At 47.2% G+C, this 26703-nt stretch overlaps 1 protein-coding gene across 1 annotated transcript in view; it reads left to right on the forward strand.

Moving 5' to 3' along the window:
- LOC144268950 (antigen WC1.1-like) overlaps positions 1–26703 on the forward strand; it is a 48795-nt gene that overhangs the window by 12901 nt on the left and 9191 nt on the right. Inside the window, exons 4-9 of the mRNA XM_077824320.1 lie at positions 13098–13403; positions 19466–19783; positions 20750–21064; positions 23630–23944; positions 24518–24580; positions 24667–24981. Of these exons, the coding sequence (XP_077680446.1) occupies positions 13098–13403; positions 19466–19783; positions 20750–21064; positions 23630–23944; positions 24518–24580; positions 24667–24981 (1632 nt within the window). The remainder of the gene's footprint in view (positions 1–13097; positions 13404–19465; positions 19784–20749; positions 21065–23629; positions 23945–24517; positions 24581–24666; positions 24982–26703) is intronic.

A 26703-nucleotide genomic window follows, 5' to 3' on the forward strand; every position in this document is an offset into this window, starting at 1 on the left:
GCCCACCAGGTAAGCGGAGCCACCAAGCACCTCTCAGCCTGGCCACCTGCCCCACCACAGGACCTCAGAACCTGACCAGGAGCGGTGAGAGAGTCAGGCCCCAGCTCCCAGCCCAGGGAAGGGGGAGAAGCCCACAGGGAGACCTTGAGTGATGGGCTGGCTCTGCGTCCCAGGCATGCACCAGCTGGCCTGCCGCCATGACAGGAAGAGCGACACTGACCTCCACCTCAAGAGTGAGGCTTCAGGTACCCCCTCCAGCACTCCCCAAATACTCCCTCCTAGTGCACACACACACCCCTCCAGCACTCCCCAAATACTCCCTCCCAGTGCACACACACACCCCTCTAGCATCCTCCAAACATCTCCAGCAACCCCGACCTGTAACCCCACTCCAGTGCCCCTCCCCCACTGTATACTCTATTTGGAAACTTGAAATAGGGTAACACTACCATGGATTAGCACAGAGAAGAAGCAAAGGTTAAGATATAGTCCATACTCGCCAAGTCCGGGCTTGTGTGAACCATGCTGCTGTGGACCCATCTTGGTTTCCACTTTTTCTCTGTCTCTTTGTCTCTCAGTCCCAGGTGAGCTCTCATGTCTCCCCAAAGGCCAGCTCTTACCCGAGACTCCTGTCACTGCTCAGTCCATGGTCCTCCTCCTGCCGATTATGGCCAATTATCCATATTGCACCAAAGCAAACACATCACAATTCCCATAGTCTACATGCCAAGCAGCAATCTTGTACCTACAAGGCAGTACCAGGAGGGGAGCATGAAAATGGACATGCCCCAGGTGAGAACAGCAGAGAGGCCAGCACAGAGCAGATTGAGTACGGTCCCTGTACACCAGCTTTGCACGTACAACAGCCACTTACACCGAATTTGCCCAGGCTTGCACTGGAGAATATGCACAATATAGATTTTGCTGACCACGCCCTTTTTTGCGGAGCCACTGTCCAAATTCTCTTTTGGAGCGTGCCTCTTGTCTCACCGAGCCAGCGGGTCTAGTTGCAGCTACAGCGACTTCACTCAGCCACCAATCACCTCAGAGGTGGCAAATGGGTGCAGGGCACTCGTGGTGATGGTAAAGGCCCACTTCACACCAATGCAGCTGCCCACACATAGCTCTATGGAGACCTGAGCCCCCTGCGTGCACGTAGCCCTGCAGTCACTACTAGAGTGAAACTTTTCTCACACTGGTGAGCTATTTATCGTCACTGGAGCTCTACGAGTCCCGCCCAAGACAGGAGGCCTTTGTTCATTCATTGCAGTGAAGGCCAGACTCTCCTTACTGCCTCTGGACAGACAGCTGCGCATGTCAGAGGCTGTGGAGTTAAGTTTAAATTCGCTGACAAAAAACTTAATTAACACAGAGTTCATGTTGCCTGGAGGTATCTCGTGCCCTTCTAGGATATCGAGTTGGGAAAACTCAGACCCCTGAAAACCAGGCAATAGAGAGTTATGGTAAATGCCACGTCAGCCTTAACTCTGCCCCCTGGAGCTGGCACTAGCCACTGGCACTGGGAATTATTTGCCTGTGCTCCAGCTGCAGTCACTGTGTAACGTGTAGCTGTACTGAATGGTGGAGGCATGAGTGGGAGCACTTTGGCAGAGCTGTGACTGTGATGTGAGGAGGTCTGGGTCTAAGCCACCCTGTGATCAAAGGGAAGAGGTGCCTGTGTACCCTGGGGGATCCCACATACCTCATTTCAGAGCTGTGTTCTGCAGGGTGTGTCAGTGGTGGAGCACAGGCATCTTCTTGCCGTGGGGATTGCAGCAGTGAGGTGAGAGATGGAAGCAGTCTGTGTGTTTAACGATGGGTAGGTGAAAGGACAGTGTTCGCTGGAACCCTGTGAGTACGGTTGAAGGGGTTGTGAGGGGGCAAAGGGGCTGTAAAATGTAACAAGTGTGGGGTTGTTTCTGACTGGGAAATAGAGTCAGTGTTTGGAGGGCACTGGCCACTGAGGACCCCGCTCTGTGACTGTTAAATGTTTCCATTTTCTTGTTTGCAGATGCTCCCGTCCCAGGCCTTTCCTTTCCCTTGCAATGGCTCCCATTTTACAGTTTGTTTTCTGAATGTGGGTTAGTGTCATGGAGGGTCTCAGCCCAGCTGTGGGACCCATGGCTGGGGTGGAGGCTTAGGTGGGAGGAATCTCTGATCCTGCCAGGAGTTAGCCTGCTCTGCGGGATGGAAGGTTTTGTGTTGATGCCGTCGTTCGTCAGGGCAGTAGTGATGCTGGTGCTGTCTGCCCCACGGGGCCCTGGGACTGGGGCTGCCAGTTGCCACTATTGGGGGAAAATATTTGGGAAACTTACTCATGGTCATAGAAACATTTAATGAAAATCATTGAATTAGTGAATTTTCCTGTTGGCAAATAATGTTTATAACCGTTAACTTCTTTTCAAAAAATTGTATATGAATTTACATTGGGAATGCCAAAGAGGCTGATGGGAGTTCAGTGACACTTTTAGTGAGACTAGGGATCCTAAGTGCACAAGGTCCACGTTTTAAAAGATATTTAGGTTTCTATAAATGCAGATAGGTGCTCAGTGGGATTTTCAAATGTGCCTGGTGCCGAACTCCCAGGAGATTTGGAAAGTCCCAGTAGATGCCTGTCTGCACTCCTAGGGCCTGAATGTCCTTTAAAATCTGGCCCTGAGTCACTTTTAAAAATGACACGTAGGCTCCTAGGTCACTGAGGCACGTCTGAAATGTTTCCCCTTAGACTAAAATCCCGACCCAGGCACCCAGCCAGAGTAGCTTAGAAGATGCACAGGGGGCAGGATGTTTATGGGGTCCCTTTCCCACCCTTATAGGATGACCTGGCAATGGATTGATCGTCCCAGCTCTCTGATACCCTGTAGACCTGGTGTATCATAGAGGTATCAGCCAAAAGCATATCTCAGCCTTACAGAGCACAAAAAATACCATATTATGGAGGAATTTCCTGTGACTCCATAGTTAATGTAACAACTATGGGCCCATTATAAGTTTTATTTTTAACTCTTCACTTTTAACAGTTAGTAGGAGTAATAAATTCCAATGCAAAAGGCACAAGGAAGAGTAGAATATTTTCCTTTTGAATTTCAAATGTTTTAACATCTTCCCCTGGCAATGGGAACTAAAGGTAAGTGTTTAATCTTAACCCTCTCTGGATTGTGAGCGGTTCTATGCAAAATCTCACCATCCTTTTAACATGGGGGACGCGAGGGCAGGGGGGCGCAATATGCATTTCCTAGCATTGTTAAAAAATAAAGATGATGGGCAGGACTTCATAAAAATGAGTTTCATTGCCAATACTTTGAAATTTGGCAGAAAACAGACTGGCCCTTGCAGATGTAAATTCTCTAGCAACAACAGAAACAGCCTAGACTCCACTAGTTGGGCATTCACGGTGCCATTTGTGTTGAGTTCCCTTCATCAATAGCACTGCAGTTCCCATGCAACAGTCTGTGTACAGTATCCTCTGTGTTTTTGGCCCTCTCGTCAGGACCTGAGGGGAAGAAAGATTTCTCTTCCCTAAGGCCTTTCTGAGACTGGGCTTAGCTCGCTCTGTTCCTCTCTCTTTCCCTACCAGGGGCATCCTTCCTGTGCTTCTTTATCAGATGTGGGCTGATGGGCTACTTGGCTCTTTATCCACCCAGCCTGCGAACCTTCTTATCTAATTACCTCAGTCAGCTTTCTTTGGGGGACTAACTGACATCTAAAAGATCAGTGTCACACTGTCTGGAGGGGTCATGACTGTGAGTTCCTACCTCAGGAGAGATTGTCAGAAAACAGGGTAGACACTGCAAACTGGTGGTGTGTTCTATCTTTAGATTTCATGAGGTCAGTAACAAATGTGAACTCCTGGATTCATAGGCACTGACTCCATGGAAAAAATTAACAGGACTTAGCACCCACCAGAAGCCAAGCTCCCCCAGCTCCTCCTGCCTGCCGGCGGCTCTGCCAATCAACTCCTCCGCCTCCCTCCCTGTGCCTCCCACCCACCACGATCAGTTATTCAGCAGCATGCAGGAGGTGCTGAGTGGGAGGGGGAGGAGCAGGCATGAGGCGTGCTCAGATGGGGGAGGGGTAGAAAGAGGCGGGGTGGAGGGCATTGGGGAAGGGGTGGAGTGGGGGCAGGTCGGGGGCAGAGCGGGAGTTGAGCACGCCCTGGGGCAATTGGAAGATAACTATAACAGTCTTATCATGGAGTCACAGACCCTTAGACCAGTAGTGGGCAACCTGCACCCTGCAGGCCGCACACCACTGCCTTAGACTCCCCAGAAAAGCTGGACTATGTGATCAAATGGTTACTTACACCAAAAATCACACCCCATTCCCTTTGCTCCCAAGAGACCAGTCACTTACCCTAGATCAATTGGTATCCTGGATCTTACACCAAAGACAACTCTGGTAGCCAATTGTATAGTAAACGAACTAAAGATTTATTAGCTAAGAAAAGGAAATGAGAATTGAGAGGTTAGAGCAGTAAAATATATGTACAAGTGAGTCACAGTCTATAATTCAAAATGGTACCAGAGATGTAGTCATCTGCCAGTTTCCCAAAAGTCTCTCAGGGCTACCCAGAAGAACTCTGGGGATCTCCATCTTTTTGTTCACTTATTCCAACCTATTAGAATCCAGACACTCCAGAGATGAAGGATCTTTTCGTGAAACTGTACGTATAGCTTCTTCTCGCAGAAAACAAGCTGACAGAGTAACTACCCAGGTGGACTCTTCCTTTGATGACAGAGATTGAGGAATGCATTTAGAGTGTTTGCCTCCGATCATCACACACAATGACCACTTGCTTTGAAATTAGCACTTTTCTGTGAAAATTCTTCATTTGCATTCCACAAGGCTTCTTTCTTGTTTGATGGGTTATTTAGTTACAGGGCTGTACACAGTGTAAATGTTTGCTATTGCATTATAACGAGATACAGATAAGTGAGAACAATGCAAATAACATCCTGTTAGCTTTCTTGAAAATTAAACACTCTTATACATTTACACATTTAATAATCACTTTCATCAATACTAATACACACGTGAATGGGCCAGGCTGTGCATTTGTAAGTTTTCAGTGAGACCTGGGGCTTTGGCATGAGCTGGCACCTGGTCTGTGAGCATCACAATCAGAGTGCAGGCTCATCTGTTGGCTCCCGGCACTCTGTCCCAGGGAGACTGTCTTCCCCTACTGGGCCCAGGCAGTGCAGAAGGGAAACCACCTGAACTGGATGTAGAAGGGACAAGAATCAGACCAGGATGAGAGGAGGAGGGTAGATTGGGACAAGGAGCCTTTGGGGTGGCCGGGGGACAGACGGACATTCTGAGACTAGATACTGGTGAGAAGCAAGAAACTGGGACTGGGAGAGAAAGGGGGAGATGGGAACTGGCTGGGCAAGGGGACGGGGACTGGGACTGGGAGGAGGGAGGGGGAGGAGACTATAATGGGCTCGGCAGGGTAAACAGAACAAGAGTCGGGGGACAGAGACTGACTTGCTGAGCAAGGAGATTGGGAGCTGGGGGAGACTGGGACTGAGTGGAGAAGGAGTCTGGGACTGGGAACCAGCGGGAAGGAACTGGGAGTGGGCATCTCAGCTGGAGCTGCACATTTGCAGTTGGAATAAACTTCGGGTTTGTTACAGGTCGTGTGAAGGGCTGGGCTGCCTAGTGGTTGGTGCCCCTGACCTCCAGCCCCTTGTTTTCAAGGTCAGTTTGTCTCAGTCTTTTAGGCAGTGGGGCAGGAAAACCCAGGCCCTCCCTCTCCACTGGGTCCCAGCCTAGGGTCCTGCATGCATCTACCCCTGAATAGGGGAGACCTCCCAGCAGCAGCGAGTCAAAATCCCCTTCCCAGGGCTACTTCCTACCACTGTACCTTTTGTTTGGGGCATGGCCCCTCTAGTCCAGTTTGCTGGGTGACTTGCATCCTATAGCGTCCTCTCGTGGATGTTTGGTGGCACCGTGTTGCAGTCCCAAAGTTTTTTCAGATGGGGCAGCCACAAGTTTGGTGAGACTGAACCCCACAATGTCTCTGGGCTTCAGGGACCCAGTTACCTCAGTTGCCAGAGGCTCCTAGCTCTCCTCCACAATCTCCCTTGGCTGGGGAGACAGTGATTACTCCCTGGTGGCTGCCTCCGCTGGTAGGCTAGTGACCCTTACCCCTCAGGTAGGGAGGCGGATAGCTCCTGCCTCTTCGCCACTCAGCCCTCAACTGAGCCAGGCTCTCACCTTTTCTCCACCCAGGCCTGGCATTGGCTGCAGGTACAGCGGGGTGGGGCTAGCTGCACCCAAAGGCTCCCTTTAACCCCTGCCATGCTGGCAGGGTAGTTCCACATGCCTGTGCTGAAGGTTGGAGAGGAGGGTGAGTCTTTCCATGGTCCTTATAGCTATGGCCATTCTTGTCACTAATCCCTGTCTTCCCTGGGTATAGGTGCAGGGCCAGCTCATAGACCAAACCCAGGGTTACTTCGTCAGGCAGTCAGCTATTGACTGTAATGTGAGTTTGCTTTGTACAGACTGAGTAGAAACAGAATAAAGGACTCAGGATTGGGCCGATTAAGGATTGTTCCAGAAATAACCAGTCAGCCATCTACAAACTGCCCTGTGCACTAGATATCACTGAGAACAAACACATGTGGTAAGCGTGATTCTGCACCAAGCGATTTTTGAGAGATGCTGTCCTGACTGAATACTCAAAAACTTTCCAAAAAGTGACAGTCGTCGTCTTATATGTAGCGTTGCTGTAGCCGTGTTAGTCCCAGGATATTAGAGAGACAAGGTGGGTGAGGTAATATCTTTTATTGGACCCACTTCTGTTGGAGAGAGAGAAATGTTTGATCTGACAGAGAAGAGCTGTGTGTAAGCTGAGAAGCTTGTCTCTTTCACCAACAGGAGTGGGCCCAATAAAAGATATTACTTTAGCCACCTTGTCTCTCTCAACCCCTTCTCGTCCAGCTTTCACTTCTCATTTCTGGTTGGATTCATACCAAACGTCGCCAAAACATTCTCCTCTGGCAAGGTCCCTGCCTCCATCAGTGCACGGGCTGGATGGTGCCTAGGGAGTGAATCAGGGATGCACAGTGACAGAGGCTGTAGTATGGAAGCCCACAGCTTCCTTTGTTGCAGCAGCGGCATCGCCATCATTGGCGATCCCTCCATTCGAGGATGATGTCTGACACAGATTTACATCTGGGCCCTGCAACGACTCAGGGGTCCGATCCTGGAACCATAGATCTGCCCACAGTAGGTACAGACATTTGCTGACGGGTCAGCTGCCTGCTGTGACAAAGTTCTTTTTCTTGCTTTCATTCTCTCTCTCTTTTCAACTTCAGGGGCAATGCACTTCTCGAAGCGGGCCACTGCCTGGTGGAGAATGAAGCATCATTGCGATCAGTTGGTTGCTTGCTCCTCCCAGCTTGTGATGTCCACATGAGTTTTCCTGAGATACGCTTTCAGTGCATCTTTGTAGGGTTTCCTCTGACTACCACGGGATCTCTGACCATGGGTGAGCAGAGGGCTTGTTTTGGGAGGTGAGAGTCTGGCATCCGCACACAATGTCCAGCCCAGCGGAGTTGGTGAGTGAGGATCATTGCTTCAGTGCTGGTGACATTACCTTCAATGAGGATGCTGGTGTTAGTCCAGCGATCTTTCCACTTGATGCAAAGGATCTTCTGGAGGCATTGGTAGTGGTACCACTCCAGACTCTTGAGGTGCTTTCGATAAGTCACCCAGGTTTTGAATCTATAAAGGAGTGTAGGAATAACAATTGTCTTATAGACCTGTATCTTGGTGGCCTTCTGTAGGTTATGGTCTGTGAAAACGCACCAGAACAGTTTCCCAAAGGAAGCACTTGTGCAATGGATCCTGTGCTGGATCTCACTGTCAGTTTTTGAATTTTGAGAAAGTTGGCTACCGAGGTAATAGAGGTCTTCAACTCTCTCCAAAGTCTGTCCGTCGATGGTGACTTGTGGTTGGTCATTTGCAAGGCCTGAAGACAACTGATGGGGAACTTTAGTTTTCTTGATAGTGAGTAAGAGTCATAGGCTTCGGTAAGTGTGTGCAAAAAAATCCAATGTGGACTGAAGGTCATTCTCAGTGTGCATGATGATGACACAGTCATCAGCGTACTGAAGATGAGCAATGGATGTCCTGAGGACTTTAGACTTTGAGCGGAAACATCAAAGATTAATAAGCCACCCATCCATTCTGTATTGAATGCCAACTCTAGTGGGGAGGCGGTCTTTAACAAGGACCAGAATGACTGCTAAATACATGGAGAACAGGGTTGTGGCAATAACACATCCTTGCTGAACCCCAGTTTTGATGCTGAAAGGATCCATCTCCAGGCCATTACAGAGAACGGTGGCAGTCATCTCATCATGAAGAAGCCTTCGGCCCTTAATAAATTTTGGAGGGCAGCCAAATCTGGCCAGCACCTTCCACAGCGCTTCGCAATTGACAGAGTTGAAGGCCTTTGTCAAATTGATTAAGGCCATGTACAGTTCCCCGTATGTAAAATGGAGATAACAACACTTCCCTGCCTCCCGGGGTGTTGTAAAGAGAAATTCTTTAATGTTTGTTTCAGAATAACAGTCGTGTTAGTCTGTATTCGCAAAAAGAAAATGAGTACATGCGGCACCTTAGACTAACCAATTTATTTGAGCATAAGCTTTCGTGAGCTACAGCTGTAGCTCACGAAAGCTTATGCTCAAATAAATTGGTTAGTCTCTAAGGTGCCACAAGTACTCGTTTTCTTTTTAATGTTGGTGAAGCACTCAGCTACTATAGAAATGAGCGCCATAGAAAAGCCCATGAGGAAATGAACAATTCTGTTTCAGGAGTTCAGTTTGGATGACATGCAGTACATAAGGGCTGGGTCCACACATTGAACAATGAGTATAAAAAGAACTATTGACCATCCATCCATCCATTCAGTCAGCACCATGTGTCCTGTGCACTGAATGAGGCAGGGGTCCTGTGGAAAAAATAGCATTTGATCGTGTGATTAAAGACTGTATCACAATGCAAATACAAAAGGGACTAATTAAGGTTACAGAGGACAGCACGAGTCTGGCATTCTGAATGTTTGAGTGCTTGACTTCCTTTTAGATACATAGCTTTATAGATTTTAAGGGCAGAAGGAAGCATCATACCGTTCTTGTAAAGTGCTGGAAATGGCCCACCTTGATTATTACTACAAAAGGTTTCCCTCCCCCTGCTCTCCTGCTGGTGATAGCTCACCTTTCCTGATCACTCTTGTTACAGTCTATATGGTTATACCCATTGTTTCATGTTCTCTGTGTATATAAAATCTCCCCACTATATTTTCCACTGTATGCATCCGATGAAGTGAGCTGTAGCTCACGAAAGCTTATGCTCTAATAAATTTGTTAGTCTCCATGATGCCACAAGTACCCCTTTTCTTTTTATTAGAAAGCTTGTAATCTACTAAGTGTGTTCATCCTATTGGTTTGCATGTATTATTTCTATATCTGGAGTTAGGAGAATAAGATATAAACTTCTATCACTGATGTAAACATATTAAGTGGTGGTCATTAAGGGTGCTCCAGAAACAGTCAGTTGTAAATGGCCTTAGTTACTTGAAACCTTCCTCTGTAAGTGTGGGCCAGCCCATGGGGCATGGAAACTAGGGGTCTTACAGTGACATGTGACCATGTCACCTGATAATGAAATCCATCTTAAATCTGGTACTTTTCCATTTAGAAGCAGGGGTGGGGATCCAAATAGGCAAAAGATTCCCGCCTTTTGCCAAAGCTATAAAAGGGGGTGAAGCAGGAAAAAGAAGGTGGCCAGTCATGAGAAAACCCCTGCTTACCACCTGAGATGTCTACTGGCTCTAACAAGGACTGTACTAGGGGAAAGAATTGGGCCCAGACTAGGAAGGAGTCTAGTCTGTGAAAGAAGCTTATTGGAACATCTTTGAGGGTGAGATATTACCTGTAATCAGTTTCTTAATGTATTAGGCTTAGACTTGTGTGTTTTGTTTTGCTTTGCTTTGTGACCTACTTTGTTCTGGCTGTTATTACTGCCCCAGACTGGGGACCCCAGAGCTTTGAGACTCCCAGGCCAGCTGGCTATTGGGACACCAGCTGGCCCATGGGAGAGCTCTGTATTGTTATGGTTTGGATGATGGAGTAGAGAATAAACTCATAAAATGTGTGAATGAGACAAACCTGGGAGGGGTCACAAGCTCTTTGGTGAGAGTATTAGAATTCATAATGACCTTGATACATTGCAGAATTGGTTTGAAATCAGTAAATTAAAATTCAGTAAAGACAAGTACAAAGTACTAGACTTAGGAAGGAACAATCAAATGCAAAAAATCCAAAATGGGGAATAACTGCCTAGGCAGCAGTACTGCAGAAAATGTTCTGGGATTATGTTGGATCACAGACTGAAATGGGTGATGCTGTTTTGAAAACAGGAAATGTCATTCTGGATTTTATTAACAGAATTGTCATGTGTAAGACAGACGTGTAAGACTCAGCACTCGTGAGGCCTCAGCTGGAGCAGTGTGTCCAGTGTTGGGCTCTCTTTCTACGATCAATAGGTAGGACAAGAAGTAATCCATTTAGATTGAAGCAAGGGAAAGTCAAGTCAGATATTAGGAAAAACTTTCTAACTATAAGGATAGTTAAGTACTGGAACAAGGTACCAAGGGAGGTTGTGGAATCCCCGTTGTGACGTTGCACTCCATATGGTTTATGGAAATATGCTTATGAGTGTGAATATGATGTAACTGGAGTATGCTTTATGCAAAAGGTCTCTTATAAGGTCTCATAACAAAAGTTGTAACCTACTGAATATATTCCTCCTATTTGTATATATGTATCACTGTTGTATCTGAAGCTAGAAATATGAAGCATAACTCTGAGGTCCAATTGTAATTATGCAAAGCGTGGGCCATTAATGGTGGTTTAGAATCTTGATGGCTCCCATTGACTAGGACAATTGGTTGTAGATGGTTTATTTACCTGCAAGCCTTCCTACTTGTGGGCCAGCCTGTGGGTAATCAACAATGAGGTCTCACAGGACATCTATCTTAAATCTGGTATTTTTCCATTTAGAAGGAGGGGCAGGGACAAAAGATTCCCGCCTTGTGCCAAAGCTATAAAAAGGGGTGGAGCAGGACAGACGGGGGTGCCAGTTATGAGAAAGCCCCTGTTTTCCACCTCAGATGTCTGGTGGAACTAATAAGGACTGTACCGAGGGCAGGATTGGGCCCAGACTAGAAAGGAGTCTAGTCTATGAAAGAAGCTTATTGGAACATCTCTGAGGGTGAGATTTTACCTGTAATCAGTTTCTTAATGTATTAGGCTTAGACTTACGTGTTTTTGATTTATTTTGCTGGATGACTTCCTTTGTTCTGTCTGTTATTACTTGAAACCACTTAAATCCTACTTTTATTCTTAATAAAATCACTTTTGTTTATTCATAAACCCAGAGTAAGTGATTAATACCTGGGGGAGCAAGCAGCTGTGCATATCTCTCTATCAGTGTTATAGAGGGCGGACAATTTATGAGTTTACCCTGTATAGGCTTTATACAGAGTAAAAGGGATTTATTTGGCATTTGGATCCCATTGGGAACTGCGTGTCTGGGTGCTGGAGAAAGGTGACCTGCTGAGCAGTTTTTGGTTGAAGTCTGCAGCTTTTGGGGTGTGGACCAGATCTGGGTCTGTGTTGCAGCAGGCTAGCATGTCTGGCTCAACAAGGCAGCATTCTGGAGTCCCAAGCTGGCAGGGAAAACGGGCTCAGAGGTAATTTCAGAATATGAGGTGACAGTCCCACGGGGGTGTCTGTAACCAAACCCGTCACACACGTCATTGGTGACTTTTAAGAACAAGTTACACAAACATCTATCAGGGATGGAGTAGGTATGCTTAAACCTCTCTTGGTGTGGGGGGATGGACTAGATGACTTCGTGAGGTTCCTTCCAGTCCCACATTTTTATTTATTCAAAGATTTTATAAGCTATTCAGGCCTGCTGGTTTTTAAATAAGTTTATCCCTACTAGATACTGTTTAACATCCTCCCTAGTTACCAACAGACTGCAGAGTGGTTCACCCTCTTCACATAGTATGAATACACATCCTGCTTTTATCCAAAACCAGAAATGTTTATTGAACACTTCTGCCTTATTTGCATCATTATAAACTATTTTACCATTTCCATTTGTAATGGGCTACACCTTTGTTAGGATTTGTTTGTTTGTTTGTCTTTACTCCTAATATAACGAAAACAATGGTCATTATTGTTCCTAGCCCTGCCAACTGTGGAGCATTCCCTGATAGCTGTAGCTTCCCTTATCAATTTTCTACATCTCAGAACTTCCAATGTATATCAATTGCTATCAAACTCCCCTCTCTCCATTTGTTGTACATTGTTTTTTTAAAAAAATGTCTAATTGCTGCCTGCACTGTCCCACTGCACCAGGACGGGCTTTTGGCCAAAGTTCTAAGGCAGTGGAACAACAAATTCCCTAAGGCTCCTTTGTAATTTTCATCCTTCATTGGCTTTCTAGGACACATTCAGCTCCAGCTGGTTGGAGGGGACAGTGCCTGCTCAGGACGTGTGGAAGTAAGACATGGAGACACCTGGGCTACAATCTGTGATGCACACTTTGATCTCAAAGCTGCCAGTGTTATCTGTAATGGACTAGAGTGTGGAACAGCTCTATCTATCCCAGGAGGAGCTCATTTCCGAGAAGGACATGGACCAATCTGGACTGAGGAATTCCAGTGTGGAGGGAATGAGTCACACCTTGTGTACTGTCCCAGGATATCACATGGGAGTCAGACGTGCTCACATGCAAATGATGCAAGTGTCATATGCTCACGTAAGAATTTGGCACAATGTCTCTAAAATCCCAGTGATGTGTATTCGAGAGTAGGGTGCATCAAAAAAATGATCTCACTCTGTAGGGAGCTGAGATAACAAAGCTGCTATCAGCTTCTAGTAAAACCTAAACAACTCAATATAATGGGAATGGGTTCAATCCCCCAACTTTCCTTTTCTTTATTATTTAATATAAAATATCTTAAATGCTCCCTCTCTAAACCCCTTCTCCCTTCTCCCCTGGGCTCACAGGGTTCCGGCTGGTGAACGGCAGCACAGCGTGCTCAGGGAGGGTGGAGATCCAGGTTCTAGATGCCTGGGGAACCCTCTGTGACTCACGCTGGGATTTACCAGACGCCAACGTTCTCTGTCGTCAGCTCGACTGCGGATTCGCTGTATCAGCCCCAGGAGAAGGGTATTTTGGGAAGGGAACTGGCTCTGTCTGGACAGACACATTTCACTGCAAAGGGACTGAAACCCATTTGGGCCATTGCCCTGTTACTACCCTGGGGGCCTCTCAGTGCTCACACAACAATGATGCCGGTGTGATTTGCTCAGGTAAGTGCAAGAGAGATGCTGGATTAAGGACACCTGCCCCTCAGTGTGTGATGCTGCCCCAGAGTAGGGGAACCTCAGGACACAGCAAGGGGAGGGGGAGCTAGATCCTAAAGCACAGAAAATAACAGTAAATGTATTAAAGATAAATTTAAGTCAATAATATCATCACAAAAGGACAATTGTGACTGGGGAAAGCCCTGGATTCTCCAGTAAAAACATCAGCAACTCTGTCCTGACGCGGGGCAGCGGAGCAGGGAAAGCACTTTGTCCTTTGGGTTACATCAATGTCACCGATTCACTGTCCCCAGCCTTCTCCAATAGTAATTAGAGGGGGAGCTGGTAGTGACTCCCAATATAGAGCTTGCTTCACACTTTCTATGATAAAATATTCTCGGCACCTTCTGGAGAAGCTCTTGCACCTTCCTTCCTTGATTGCTGGAGCCTTTGCAATTTGGGAAGGGGTCAGTGCTGGGGCCAGAGAGGTGCCTTCTCCTAGTGCAGTCAGATTCCTTCCAAGTTTGGCTGAATTATAAACTGCTCAAAATCAGCATTTCCCTTCTCTCACGTGAATTCCTGGGGGTATTTCTGGTAGCACAGAACAGAGAAAGTAGTGCTTTCACTCACTGAGGTTTTTTTTACTTTTTTCACACCTTTCCAATTGAAAAAACTCCAAAGATTTTTTTCCCCTGCTTTCTTACTTTCTTACACATTTTTACCTTTTTCTAACTTTTTACAGTGGAAGAAAAGATGAGCAGGGGATTGGACTAGAGGACCTCCTGAGGTCTCTTCCAATCCTATTACTCTGATTGTGTGAAAAAATAGAAAGGGGGAGGAAGTGGCAAACCTGTACATCCAAAAACTGGAATGGAAAATTGAATGTTTCATTTTCCAGAAGTTGAAATGAATCAATATATTAGTGAGAGTCTAAACAAAAATTTTCATTCCATTTCCACATCCCAGTATCTCAAATCTGTTTAAAAGTTGAAATACTGCATTCAAAAAACATCACAGGAAAAATTTTGGGTTGTTGATCTGCTCTAATATTTAGCTTTTATAAAAATAAATAAATAAAAAAATAAACAGCATTATTTAGTTCATTTAGTCAAAGCCAAAGGCACAAGAATTAGAAAATACCAGAATTAAAGTTATCTATATCATGTTAATTCAGTCCCCCACCCTCCCTTCTGCATATACATTATGATACAGTCTAATTGCATGAACATATCCTATTACTCTCACCTACCCCCAGCTCCTGCCTCCTTCAGTGCACAGGGAAGATGGTGCTCAGGGGATGGAGGAGCTGTAGAATATTTCTTTTTATCCTCCTCATTCAACCTGTGACCCAGGGCCTTATTCACTCTACAGACCGTACAAACTCTGCACTGAATACAGAATTATTCATTTCTTCATTGGCTTTTCTATTGTGCTCGTTACAGTAGTGTGAGAATGCACCACAAACATTAATGAATTTGTCTTCATAACACCCCAGGAGATAGCAGACTCTTATGAGGTCCATTTCAAAAGTGACTTAGGCACTTAGAAGCCCAAGAATAACATTTTCAAAAGGCCTAAGTGACTTAGAGACTTAAATCCTATTTTCTCTAGTAACATAGGAGCCCAAGAACCATACAGACTTCTCCTTCTTGCTGCCTAAGTCACTTCTGAAAATGGCACTTAAGCTCCTACATCATTTAGCTGCTTTTGAAAATTGTACTTACAACGATTAAAGACAAAATTCCCAACTTGCTACTTATTTGGGGTGATTGGGCAGCAACCTGAGACCCTCCGGGCCTGATTCTCCAGAGTACTCACCATTTCTGCAGCGCTTTATGTGTTCAAAGTATGCTCGAGACATTAATAAAGCCTCACCAAACTCCAGGGAAGTAGGTGGGTAAGTATTATTATTATCTCCTGTGACAGGTTGGATCACGGAAACCCCTTGGGGGCTGCCACCTGATGTGCCAAGACTACTTCTGCCCCTGCTTTCCCTGCCAGCTTAGGACTCCAGCACCCTGTCTAGCTGAGCCAGACATGCCAGTCTCCTCCAGCACAGACCCAGGGTCTGAAGCACGTGCCCCAAAGCTGCAGACTTAACTGAAAGCAATTTTAGAAGTGTTCTTGTCTTTAACACTCAGATGCCCAACCCCCAATGGGGTCCAAACGCCAAATAAATCCGTTTTACCCTCAATAAAGCTTATTGTCTGCCCTCTATAACAGAGAGAGATATGCACAGCTGTTCCCCCCCTCCCCGGTATTAATACATACTCTGGGTTAATTAATAAGTAAAAAGTGATTTTATTAAATACAGAAAGTAGGATTTAAGTGGTTCTAAGTAATAACAGACAGAACAAAGTGAATTACCAAGTAAAATAAAATAAAACATGCAAAGCTAAGCCTAATACAGATAAAATCTCACCCTCAGAGATGTTTCAATAAGTTTCTTTCACAGACTGGATGCCTACCTAGCATAGGTACAATCCTTTCCCTGGTACAGCCCTTGTTCCAGCTCAGGTGATAGTGAGGGGATTTCTCATGATGGCTGCCCAGTTTGTTCTCTTCCACCCACTTATATATCTTTTGCAGAAGGTGGGAATCCTTTGTTCCTCTCTGGGTTCCCACCCCTCCTTTTCAATGGAAAAGCACCAGGTTAAAGATGGATTCGAGTTCAGGTGACATGATCACATGTCACTGTCAGACTTCATTACCCACTTGCCAGCATACAGGAAGACTGAGAAGTAAAACAGAGCCATCCTCAGTCAATTGTCCTGGTTAATGGGAGCCATTAAGATTCCAAACCACCATGAATGGCCCACACTGTGCATAACTACAATGGGACCTCAGAGTTATATTTCATATTTCTAGTTTCAGATACACGAGTGATACATTTGTACAAATAGGTTGACCACACTCAGTAGATTATAAACTTTGCAATTATACCTTACAAAAGACCTTTTGCACGAAGCATATTTCAGTTACATTATATTCACACTTATCAGCATACTTTCACAAAATCCTACAGCGTGCAATGTCACAGCTCCATTTTACAGACGGTGAAATGGAGAGAGAAAAGCCAAGTGACTTGCCCAAGGCCACCCAGTGAGTCATCAGCGGAGACAGGATAAAATTCAGTGTTTTGACTCGCAGCCCTGTGCTCATTCCACCCGACCTCGCTGCCTGACTGCAGAAGAGTGGAGCAGCCACATCTTGTCTTGACCCGAGCGGCAGTTGTGAATACTCAGTACTTCTGCAAATCAGACCCCATAAAAAGTGGCTTCAGAGACCTGCTCAGCATCACCGGTGAAATCTGCAGCAGAGGCAGGAACAGAACTGAGCTCGACTGAATGACGGTCACAGCTCTTAACAAGAGCATCCTAGTTCTTCCTGCGCTCCCCTGCTCATTCTCTTCAGGCCTTCCAGTTTCTAAAGTGAATGAGGCAGGGATCATACAAGAAACAGCCTGATTCTGCACAACCCCAATTTATCCATCCTGGGCAGTGAAAGTGGCCATGGCCCTGCGAGAAAATAATTGACGAGAAAATTAATTTTAATGGCCAGCCAAGCTGGTTCTCTTGTGGCTAAATGGAGCCCGTCTTATGGGTGTATAGATCCATAGAGTTTTAAGACCCAAAAAGGCCATTGTGATCATCTGCTTCTCCCCTCACCACAGGGACCCTTCCTGCTTAGTGAAGTTTCAGCTCCCCTCTCTTCCCCATCTTCAGATCCATGTACAGAGTCTCCACAGAGCTTCTTGCCTGGCTGGAACTGGGGTCCTTAGATAGAAAGCTACTGCAGAAGCCCTGGATTTCAACCTTCTTCCTAATAATGGACACGTAGCTTTCAGGACTGCCCCCCACAGAGCCCAGGGTCACTGGTGCCATTACACACCATGACTAAGCCTATGTGGCCCTGCCCAGAACTCTCAACAGACGTCTACTCTCCTCTTTACAACTGATACCTTTGTACCCTGGAGGCAAAAAACCTCGCAGTTCTCATGCTTCTCACAGAGGCTGCTACGGACATCCCTAACTGAATTCCCTGTGGCCCTGCCCTGCCTCTCCTAACTAGCTACCCAGCCCAGACCCTGGTTCTCGGAGGGAACTCCTCAGCACATGAAGATGCTGATTTTTTCCTACAGTTGCTGGAAGAAGAATCCCTTCTAAGGAAGAACACCTGGTCCCTTCTATACGAGCTCCATCTGCCGTGATCGGAAAGCCCCAGATCTACTCTCTGCCCTCACACTACACTAGTGGCATACCTAGGACAGGAAACTTGGGTGGGCCCCAGCTTTCAGGGGTGGGCAGTGACTGGAGGAGCAGAGGTTGGGGTGCAGGAGGAATCCGGTGCCCTGGGAAGGGGACAGGAGGGAGGGGGGCTCTCCTCCCTCCACCCCTTCCAGCCGGCCCTTACCACTCAGCAGGCACCAAAATCTGAGGCTGCCCAGGGCACACAGGTAACCAGATAGGAAATGTGAAAAACTGGACAAGTTGTGGGAGGTAATAGGCGCCTATATAAGAAAAAGCCCCAAATATCAGGACTGTCCCTATAAAATCGGGACATCTGGTCACCTAGGCGTGCCTTTTGGGCAAAGTGGGGTCCCACTAGGGCTCAAGCTCTGCTCACCCTTCCCGACCCTGGCTCAGTGTCCGTCAGCCCAGCCACGTCCCTTTCCTGCCGGTGCCGGGAGCTGCTGCCCCAGTCTCCGGCCCCAGCGCTAGCCCCACCCAGACCTGCCCTCATGAGGCACACCCCCTGTGGGGCTAGTGCTGGGGTCAGAGACCAGGGAAGCAGTGCACGGCGCTGGCAGAAGAAAGATGCGGCCAGGCTGACGGACACCGAGCTGGGGGTAGGAGTCCCAGCCAGTGGATTCGGGGGGCTCCGGCCCTGATTTGGGTGGGTCTGGATGATCACTGGGTGGGCCACAGCCCACGCATGGCTACACCCCTGCACTACACTAGCTGCATGCAGGCAGTCTCCTGGTCCAGTCTTAGGGTGAACTCCTGGCTCCGCTGAAGTCAATGGAGGTTTTACCATTGCCTTCAGTGGGGCCAGGATTTCACTCTTAGCTTTGAAATGTTATTTGGCTACCAAGATCCTTGAGCTGGTTGGATCCAGTGCGCACACACTGCACCCGTCAGGTTGCCATACTAGTACATACTGTACCCGGCACAGCCAGTGGGTGTGCCCTGCACTGACTCTGCTGTTGTCTTTTAACATTGTCAGTCTCTCCTGGCTGCACCTGGGTCTGAACTCCGTGAGGAATTCCTAACTTACTACCTTGTTGTCGGACTCTCTGATTCTGAGACACACGCAAAGACTGAGGTTCACATCCCAAGGGAGTCACAATATTCACCAACAGAGAACGTCCCCTTCCCCACCCCACACATAACCTGCTTCTTGTGCTATGAATTGATCAGCTGGAATCTCACGTTGGACTCAGAGATGACACCACACTTCAGGGGACAGCTCCAGTCAGAACCACCAGTGCAGGGAACTATCTAACACGAGGAGCTCCTGCACTGGATCCACGTGAACCAAGAAAGTTGCCACCTACTGAGCAAAGATCAGAGGGAACTAAGGGAATTTACCAACAATAACCTGTTCCTGACCACCATGAACCATTGGCCAAACTCCTTCAAGGCAAACTTGCCTAAATCATTCACGACCCACCTGCTAAGTGCTTGTGCAGACACCGTTCACTGGCTTCCAGACATTTAAGCCTGGATAAAGTGACTACAAACCTCAGCAGCCATTCCACCACCACACACAGAGACTATTTTCCCAATCAGTAATCTGCAGGAATTCCCTCGCTCATTCATTTAGAGAGTCTGTTGGCAAGCCCTTGTGTCAAGCTCAGAGTTTTACAATCCTTATAGTACCTTCCACTTATGGATTCACAGGAATAAGTGTCTTCTGACAGAGGTTGTTCCCTTTAACACTGTGACACACTCTGATCACTGGCTTATACCTTCTTATTGAGAAATAGTCCACAATTTCATGTGCATTATTTCTAGTGTATAAGAGAGATTGTTATTCAGTGTATTTCCCATCTCTCCTGAGCCCAGGTCGCTCTGAATCACTCAGACTGCTGAACGGAGAGAGCCGGTGTGATGGGAGAGTTGAGATTTCCCTCCATGGTGCGTGGGGCAGAGTGCTGGATGACCAGTGGGACATGGACGATGCCAGCGTGGTGTGCAGGGAGCTCCAGTGCGGAGTCGCTGAGAGAGCTTATAACCCCCCGAAGTCTGAGCAAGGAATGGGCCCTGTGGGGCTGAGAAGTGTCCAGTGTGCAGGAAATGAGACTCGTCTGACTCTCTGTGACAACTCCATGTCTGAGACAGCCCAGGCAGGAATTGCTGCGGACGTCGGTGTCGTTTGCTCAGGTGATTCATTTCCAAATCTCACAAAAATGACACTAAACTGGGAGGAGAGGTAGATACGCTGGAGGGTAGGGATAGGATACAGAAGGCCCTAGACAAATTACAGGATTGGGCCAAAAGAAATCTGATGAGGTTCAACAAGGACAAGTGCAGAGTCCTGCCCTTAGGATGGAAGAATCCCATGCACCGCTACAGACTAGGTACCGAATGGCTCGGCAGAAGTTTGGCAGAAAAGGACCTAGGGGTAACAGTGGACTGGAAGCTGGATATGAGTCAACAGTGTGCCCTTGTTGCCAAGATGGCCAATGGCATTTTGGGATGTATAAGTAGGGGCATTGCCAGCAGATCGACGGACGTGATCGTTCCCCTCTATTTGACACTAGTGAGGCCTCATCTGGAGTACTGTGTCCAGTTTTGGGCCCCACGCTACAAGAAGGATGTGGAAAAATTGGAGAGAGTCCAGCGGAGGGCAACAAAAATGATTAAGGGACTGGAACACATGACTTATGAGGAGAGGCTGAGGAAACTGGGATTGTTTAGTATGCAGAAGAGAAGAATGAGGGGGGATTTGATAGCTGCTTTCAGCTACCTGAAATGGGGTTCCAAAGAGGATGGATCTAGACTGTTCTCAGTGGTAGCAGATGACAGAACGAGGAGTAATGGTCTCAAGTTGCAGTGGGGGAGGTTTAGGTTGGATATTAGGAAAAACTTTTTCACTAGGAGGGTGGTGAAACACTGGAATGCGTTACCTAGGGAGGTGGTGGAATCTCCTTCCTTAGATGTTTTTAAGGTCAGGGTTGACAAAGCCCTGGCTGGGATGATTTAGTTGGGGATTGATCCTGCTTTGAGCAGGGGGTTGGACTAGATGACCTCCTGAGGTCCCTTCAAACCTTGATATTCTATGATTATGTGAAACATTTTCTGTTCAGTAGGAAAATACATATTAATAGCTGGGATCTATCCCTGCAGGAAGCCGGCAGATCAGACTGGTGAATGGGGCAGGTCACTGTGCCGGGAGAGTGGAGATTTATTACAATGGCAGCTGGGGGACAGTCTGTGATGATTCCTGGGATCTGTCAGACTCCGATGTCGTTTGCAAACAACTGGGATGTGGACATGCCATCAGTGCAACTGTCTCTGCTCATTACGGGGAAGGATCCGGGCAGATCTGGCTGGACGATGTGAACTGCTCTGGGAACGAATCCGATCTCTGGGCGTGTCCTTCCGGGGGCTGGGGCCAGCACAACTGCAGACACAAAGAGGACGCGGGAGTTCTCTGCTCAGGTCTGTTCTGGGAATGCTCACGTGAGCCTGGTTACCAGGGGATTAAATGGAGCGGGCAGATGTTTAAGGAGATTGCTGAGAATGATACTCTCACTGACTGTCTCTGCCTCCCTTTCCCTTGTGTAACTACCTACCAGGGTCTCCATTGGAAAGTCCTCAGCTCCCACCCAGAGGTGTTGGAGATATTGCCAGATTTCCCTTAGAATGCTGGAATGCTGCATCTCAGGTATCTAAAGGAGATTGTATCATGGAAAGCAGTGATTGAAAAGGATGTAGGGTTTTAGTGGAGAAATAACTGAACATGAGCTCCCAGTGCAGTGTGTGGCAAAACGGGCTAATGCGAACCTTGGATATATAAACAGGAGAGAAGTGAGTAGGAGTGGGGACTAAATTTTACTGTTGTACATGGTGCTGGTGAGACAGATACTGGAATACTGTGTCCAGTTCTTATGTCCACAAAAATTGGAGCAGAGATCCACAAAAGTGATCTGAGGAATAAAAGCCTTATGGTGAGAGATTTCAGATGCTGAATCTGTTTAGCTTCTCAAAATGATCAAGAGGTAACTTGATTACAGGGCATAATCTCACAAGGAGAACATACCACTTCCTAAAGGGCTCTTTAAACTAATGCAGAAAGGCAGAACAAGAGTTGATGGCTAGAAGCTGAAAGCAGACAAATTGAGATCAGAAATAAGGCCCAGGTTTTTAACAGGGAGGGCGATTAACCATCAGAACAAACTACCAGGGAAATGGTGCATTCTACATCTCTTGAAGTCTTCCTGTCTAGACTGGATGCCTTTCTGGAAGCTATACTTACATCAAACTCAAGTTATTAGGCTCTATGCAGCTGTTTTACAGAAGGTCAAATTATTTGATCTCATGATCCGTGTCACACTGTCTGGAGCTGCTCACGGCACTGAGTGCCCAACTCTGGGCAGATGGTGAGAAACAAGGCAATACCCCAAATTGCTGGTGTGTTCTATAAGTAGATGTCACCAAGCCAGTAACAGATGTGAACTCCTGGACCATTGATCCCTCTACTTTTTACATCCATGTGAGGAATGAATTTTGTTCTGTGCACCAGTCTAGAGGTGATGTGTGGTGGGGTTGGGGCTGAGGGGTTCAGAATGTGGGAGGCAGCCCAGGGCTGGGGCAGAGGGTGGCTGTGCACAGGGTGAGGGCTCTGGCTGGGGGTGCAAGCTCTGGGGTGGGGCCAGGGATGAGGTTTGTCGTTCTGGCTGCCCTGGGGCTGCAGCAGGAAGAGAGGACTCCCCCAAGGCCTCTCTTGCTGCAGCAGCCTGGGGCCAGGGGAGAGGCACCTCTCCCCACTGCGGCAGCTCTGGGGCTGGGGAAGAGGTGCCTCTCCAGTCTAGGCCCCTGTGGCTGCGTGCCTATGCGGCCTTTGATAGCCTTCTGTGTGTCCATATGACCACGCAGCTCAGAGGGAACTTAGTCCTGGATCACTGTATCTATCTTGCCATGGAGTCACAGACCGTCCCCTTAGACTCTCCAGTCTATTGTCACCCAAACAAACTGGACTTAGTGATAAGTGGTCACTTACACCAAAAATCACATCACATTCAGGTTTCTTCCAATCCCAAGAGACCAGCCACTTACTCAGATCACTTGGTACCCTGGATCTTACACCAAAGACAATGCCTGTGGCCAATCCTGTAATAAACTATATACAGGTTTATTCATTAGAAAAAAGAAATCAAAGGGTTGTTTACACGGTTAAAGCAAGCAATCATCTACACACAAATGAGTTACCATTTATATCCTCGGAGTGACAGAGTTGTAGTGATCTGTCAATTCCAAATGTCCTTCAGCACTGACCCAGGGGTAACCCCTTGGGGTCTCGGCCTTCAGTTTGGTTTCTTTAGCTCTGTCAGAGTTCAAACAGCCAAAAAGATGAAAAATCTTCCCATCTATTATTTTTATTTCCCTCTTCCAGCCTTCAAAGCAATGGGATAAGACCTTCTGCATATACTACATGCAGGGGATGGGCGGCGGGGATCATTCCCGTGCCTGAGTTCACAAGTTCAGAGCAAACATTTTCAATTATAAAGCAAAACTTGCATATGTTCTTGTAGCATGGACCACAGACATTACAAGTGAGATTAATGCCTGCAGCAACTAACCAGCATTTCATAAAGTCTAAACACTCAATACATTCTACCAAGACTAATACCTGTTTTCAGCAAAACTAACACACATGTGACCCTGCCTGGTCTCCAGCTACGAGATTGTAAGTTCTCAGGTAAGGCCTGCAGCCTGGGCAAGAGCTGGCATCTGGCCTGCCAATGTCACAATCCTTCCTAGCCTTTATCTATTACAATCTCTATGTAGCTGCTGCTAAATGGTGGCCTTCCAGAGATGCCTACTGTATTTCGAAGGGGCCAGTGGTGTCTAAAAGAGTCTCTTACTCCTGGAGTGGTTCTCTAGCAGTTGCTCCTGCAGAATGATGCACAGGATCGTTAGTAATTGCTGGGATTTCACTCTTCACACCCCAGTTCATTTCAGAATCAAATGATTTAAATTCCCTTTTTCTGCATTTCCTTCTAGAGTTCACAGATCTGAGGCTGGTGAGCAACAGTGACTGTGCAGGGCGGCTGGAGGTTTTCTACAATGGGACGTGGGGCAGTGTTTGCTCCAATCAGATTTCTGGAGTCACCCCAGCAATTGTCTGCAAACAGCTGAACTGTGGGGACAAAGGGCAGATTGCAAGTGACTTTGAATATGGAGCAGGTTCTGGTCCCATGTGGTTGGACCACGTTGCATGCAGTGAGCAGCACAGCTCCCTCTGGCAGTGCCTGTCAGACCCTTGGGATCCAAAGTCATGTGATAACCGAGCAGAAGAGACCCATATTTCTTGCACTGGTAATTCTGAAACTACCTGCATGTGCGTGTGCAAACCCACATGTACACGATGTGTTTAATTAATTGAAGGGTTAGGATAGAACTTCTGTTGTTGTTCACATCTCAGTGTAGGCAGATTTAAATTCTCAACACAAGATACAAATATATTTTCATGATGTTTTATAAGAACAAGCATTTGTCTGATTAACAACAAACATGGAAGTTAATCAATTAATTTTAAAAGAGACTGGTGTTAGACACTGCGATAAGGTAGTCTGAGAGCCGAGAAAAGCCTCTCCCTAGAGACCATCATGAGGCAGCTCTGTGGTTATTAATCCTTTTGGGATGAACAATCAGAGATGGACCCAGGCTGTGCAGTTTCGGTCAGAACTGGAATCCCCCACAAGTCTGGGTGCATGTCGGCCTGTGTGTCTGAGTAACAGCTGAATAGCAAATTAATTAGGTATTAGATGACCCAGAGTTCACATTTCAGTTCAGACAGTGCTGAAATTAGGGGGTTAAAATACAGATAAATTCTATTCCCACATCACACACACAGCCCAGTGCATTCACCTCAGCTTTTTCTCTCCATAGGAAAAAAACCAAAACCAACTCAGACCCTGTTTGCCGAATGCCCAAACTCTCCAAGCTGCACAGGTATCTCTGTTTCTCACTGTCTCCCTCGTGGTCCCTAAGGACTTTCCCAGCTGTTCCAGTAACATGTGAGGTTTCTGTATTTCCAGACCAGGACAAGTTACGTGTCGTGGGAGGAGAGGACAGATGCTCGGGGAGAGTGGAGGTTTGGTACCGTGGCTCCTGGGGAACAATTTGTGATGACTCCTGGGACATGGCGGATGCTAATGTTTTGTGTCAACAACTGGGCTGTGGCTCTGCTGTATCTGCCCCGGGCGAGGCTGCATTCGGCGAGGGGACTGGTCCCATCTGGGTGGAGACGTTGAATTGCAGAGGGACAGAGTCATCTCTCTGGGACTGTCCTGCCAGGCCCTGGGGTGAGAGCAACTGTGGTCATAAGGAAGATGCTGCCGTGAATTGCTCAGGTGAGTGACAGGAGATGTTTCTGCTACATGCTGTAATATTCAGGGAAAAGGATGGTTTAGACCACCCATCCCCTTTGGTCCCAGACCAGGCCCTCCCATCTCCTGTGTGCCGGAGCATCCTGGATGTTGAGGGGTGGAACCTTTGTGGGGTCAGACTGGCTCAGGCATCAGCCCACATAGCCCCTGCATCCATCACAGGCCCCACTGTGCTGGTTTGTTATGAGAGTCCTCATTGCTGCACAGAGCACAAGGGACTTGGGCCCTAAATCATAGAGTCATAGAATATCAGGGTTGGAAGGGACCTCAGGAGGTTAACTAGTCCAACCCCCTGCTCAAAGCAGGATCAATCCCCAACTAAATCATCCCAGCCAGGGCTTTGTCAAGCATGACCTTAAAAACTTCTAAGGAAGGAGATTCCACCACCTGCCTAGGAAACACATTCTAGTGTTTCAAAACCCTCCTAGTGAAAAAGTTTTTCCTAATATCTGACCTAAACCTCCCCCACTGCAACTTGAGACCATTACTCCTTGTTCTGTCATCAGCTACCACTGAGAACAGTCTAGATCCATCCTCTTTGGAAACCCCTTTCAGGTAGCTGAAAGCAGCTATCAAATCCCCCCTCATTCTTCTCTTCCGCATACTAAACAATCCCAGTTTCCTCAGCCTCTCCTCATAAGTCATGTGTTCCAGTCCCCTAATCATTTTTGTTGCTCTCCGCTGGACTCTTCCCAATTTTTCCACATCCTTCTTGTAGTGTGGGGCCCAAAACTGGACACAGTACTCCAGATGAGGCCTCACCAGTGTCGAATAGAGGGGAACGATCACGTCCGTCGATCTGCTGGCAATGCCCCTACTTATACATCCCAAAATGCCATTTGCCTTCTTGGCAACAAGGGCACACTGTTGACTCAGATCCAGCTTTTCGTCCACTGTAACCCCTAAGTCCTTTTCTGCAGAACTGCTGCTGAGCCATTCGGTCCCTAGTCTGTAGCGGTGCATGGGATTCTTCCGTCCTAAGTGCAGGACTCTGCACTTGTCCTTGTTGAACCTCATCAGATTTCTTTTGGCCCAATCCTGTAATTTATCTAGGGCGCTCTGTATCCTATCCCTACCCTCCAGCATATCTACCTCTCCTCTCAGTTTAGTGTCCTCTGCAAACTTGCTGAGGGTGCAATCCATACCATCCTCCAGATCAGTTATGAAGATATTGAACAAAACCGGCCCAAAGACCGACCCTTGCGGCACTCCACTTGATACCGGCTGCCAACTAGACATGGTGCCATTGATCCCTACCCATTGAGCCCGACAATCTAGCCAACTTTCTATCCACCTTATAGTCCATTCATCCAGCCCATACTTCTTTAACTTGCTGGCAAGAATACTGTGGGAGACCATGTCAAAAGCTTTGCTAAAGTCAAGGAACAACACGTCCACCGCTTTTCCCTCATCCACAGAGCCAGTTATCTCATCATAGAAGGCAATTAGATTAGTCAGGCATGACTTGCCCTTGGTGAATCCATGCTGACTGTTCCTGATCACTTTCCTCTCCTCTAAGTGCTTCAGAATTGATTCCTTGAGGACCTGCTCCATGATTTTTCCAGGGACTGAGGTGAGCTGACTGGCCTATAGTTCCCAGGATCCTCCTTCTTCCCTTTTTTAAAGATTGGCACTCCATTAACCTTTTTCCAGTCATCTGGGACTTCCCCCGTTCGCCATGAGTTT

This window comes from Eretmochelys imbricata, chromosome 1 (genome assembly GCF_965152235.1).
Source record: "Eretmochelys imbricata isolate rEreImb1 chromosome 1, rEreImb1.hap1, whole genome shotgun sequence".
Taxonomy (NCBI): Eukaryota; Metazoa; Chordata; order Testudines; family Cheloniidae; genus Eretmochelys; species Eretmochelys imbricata.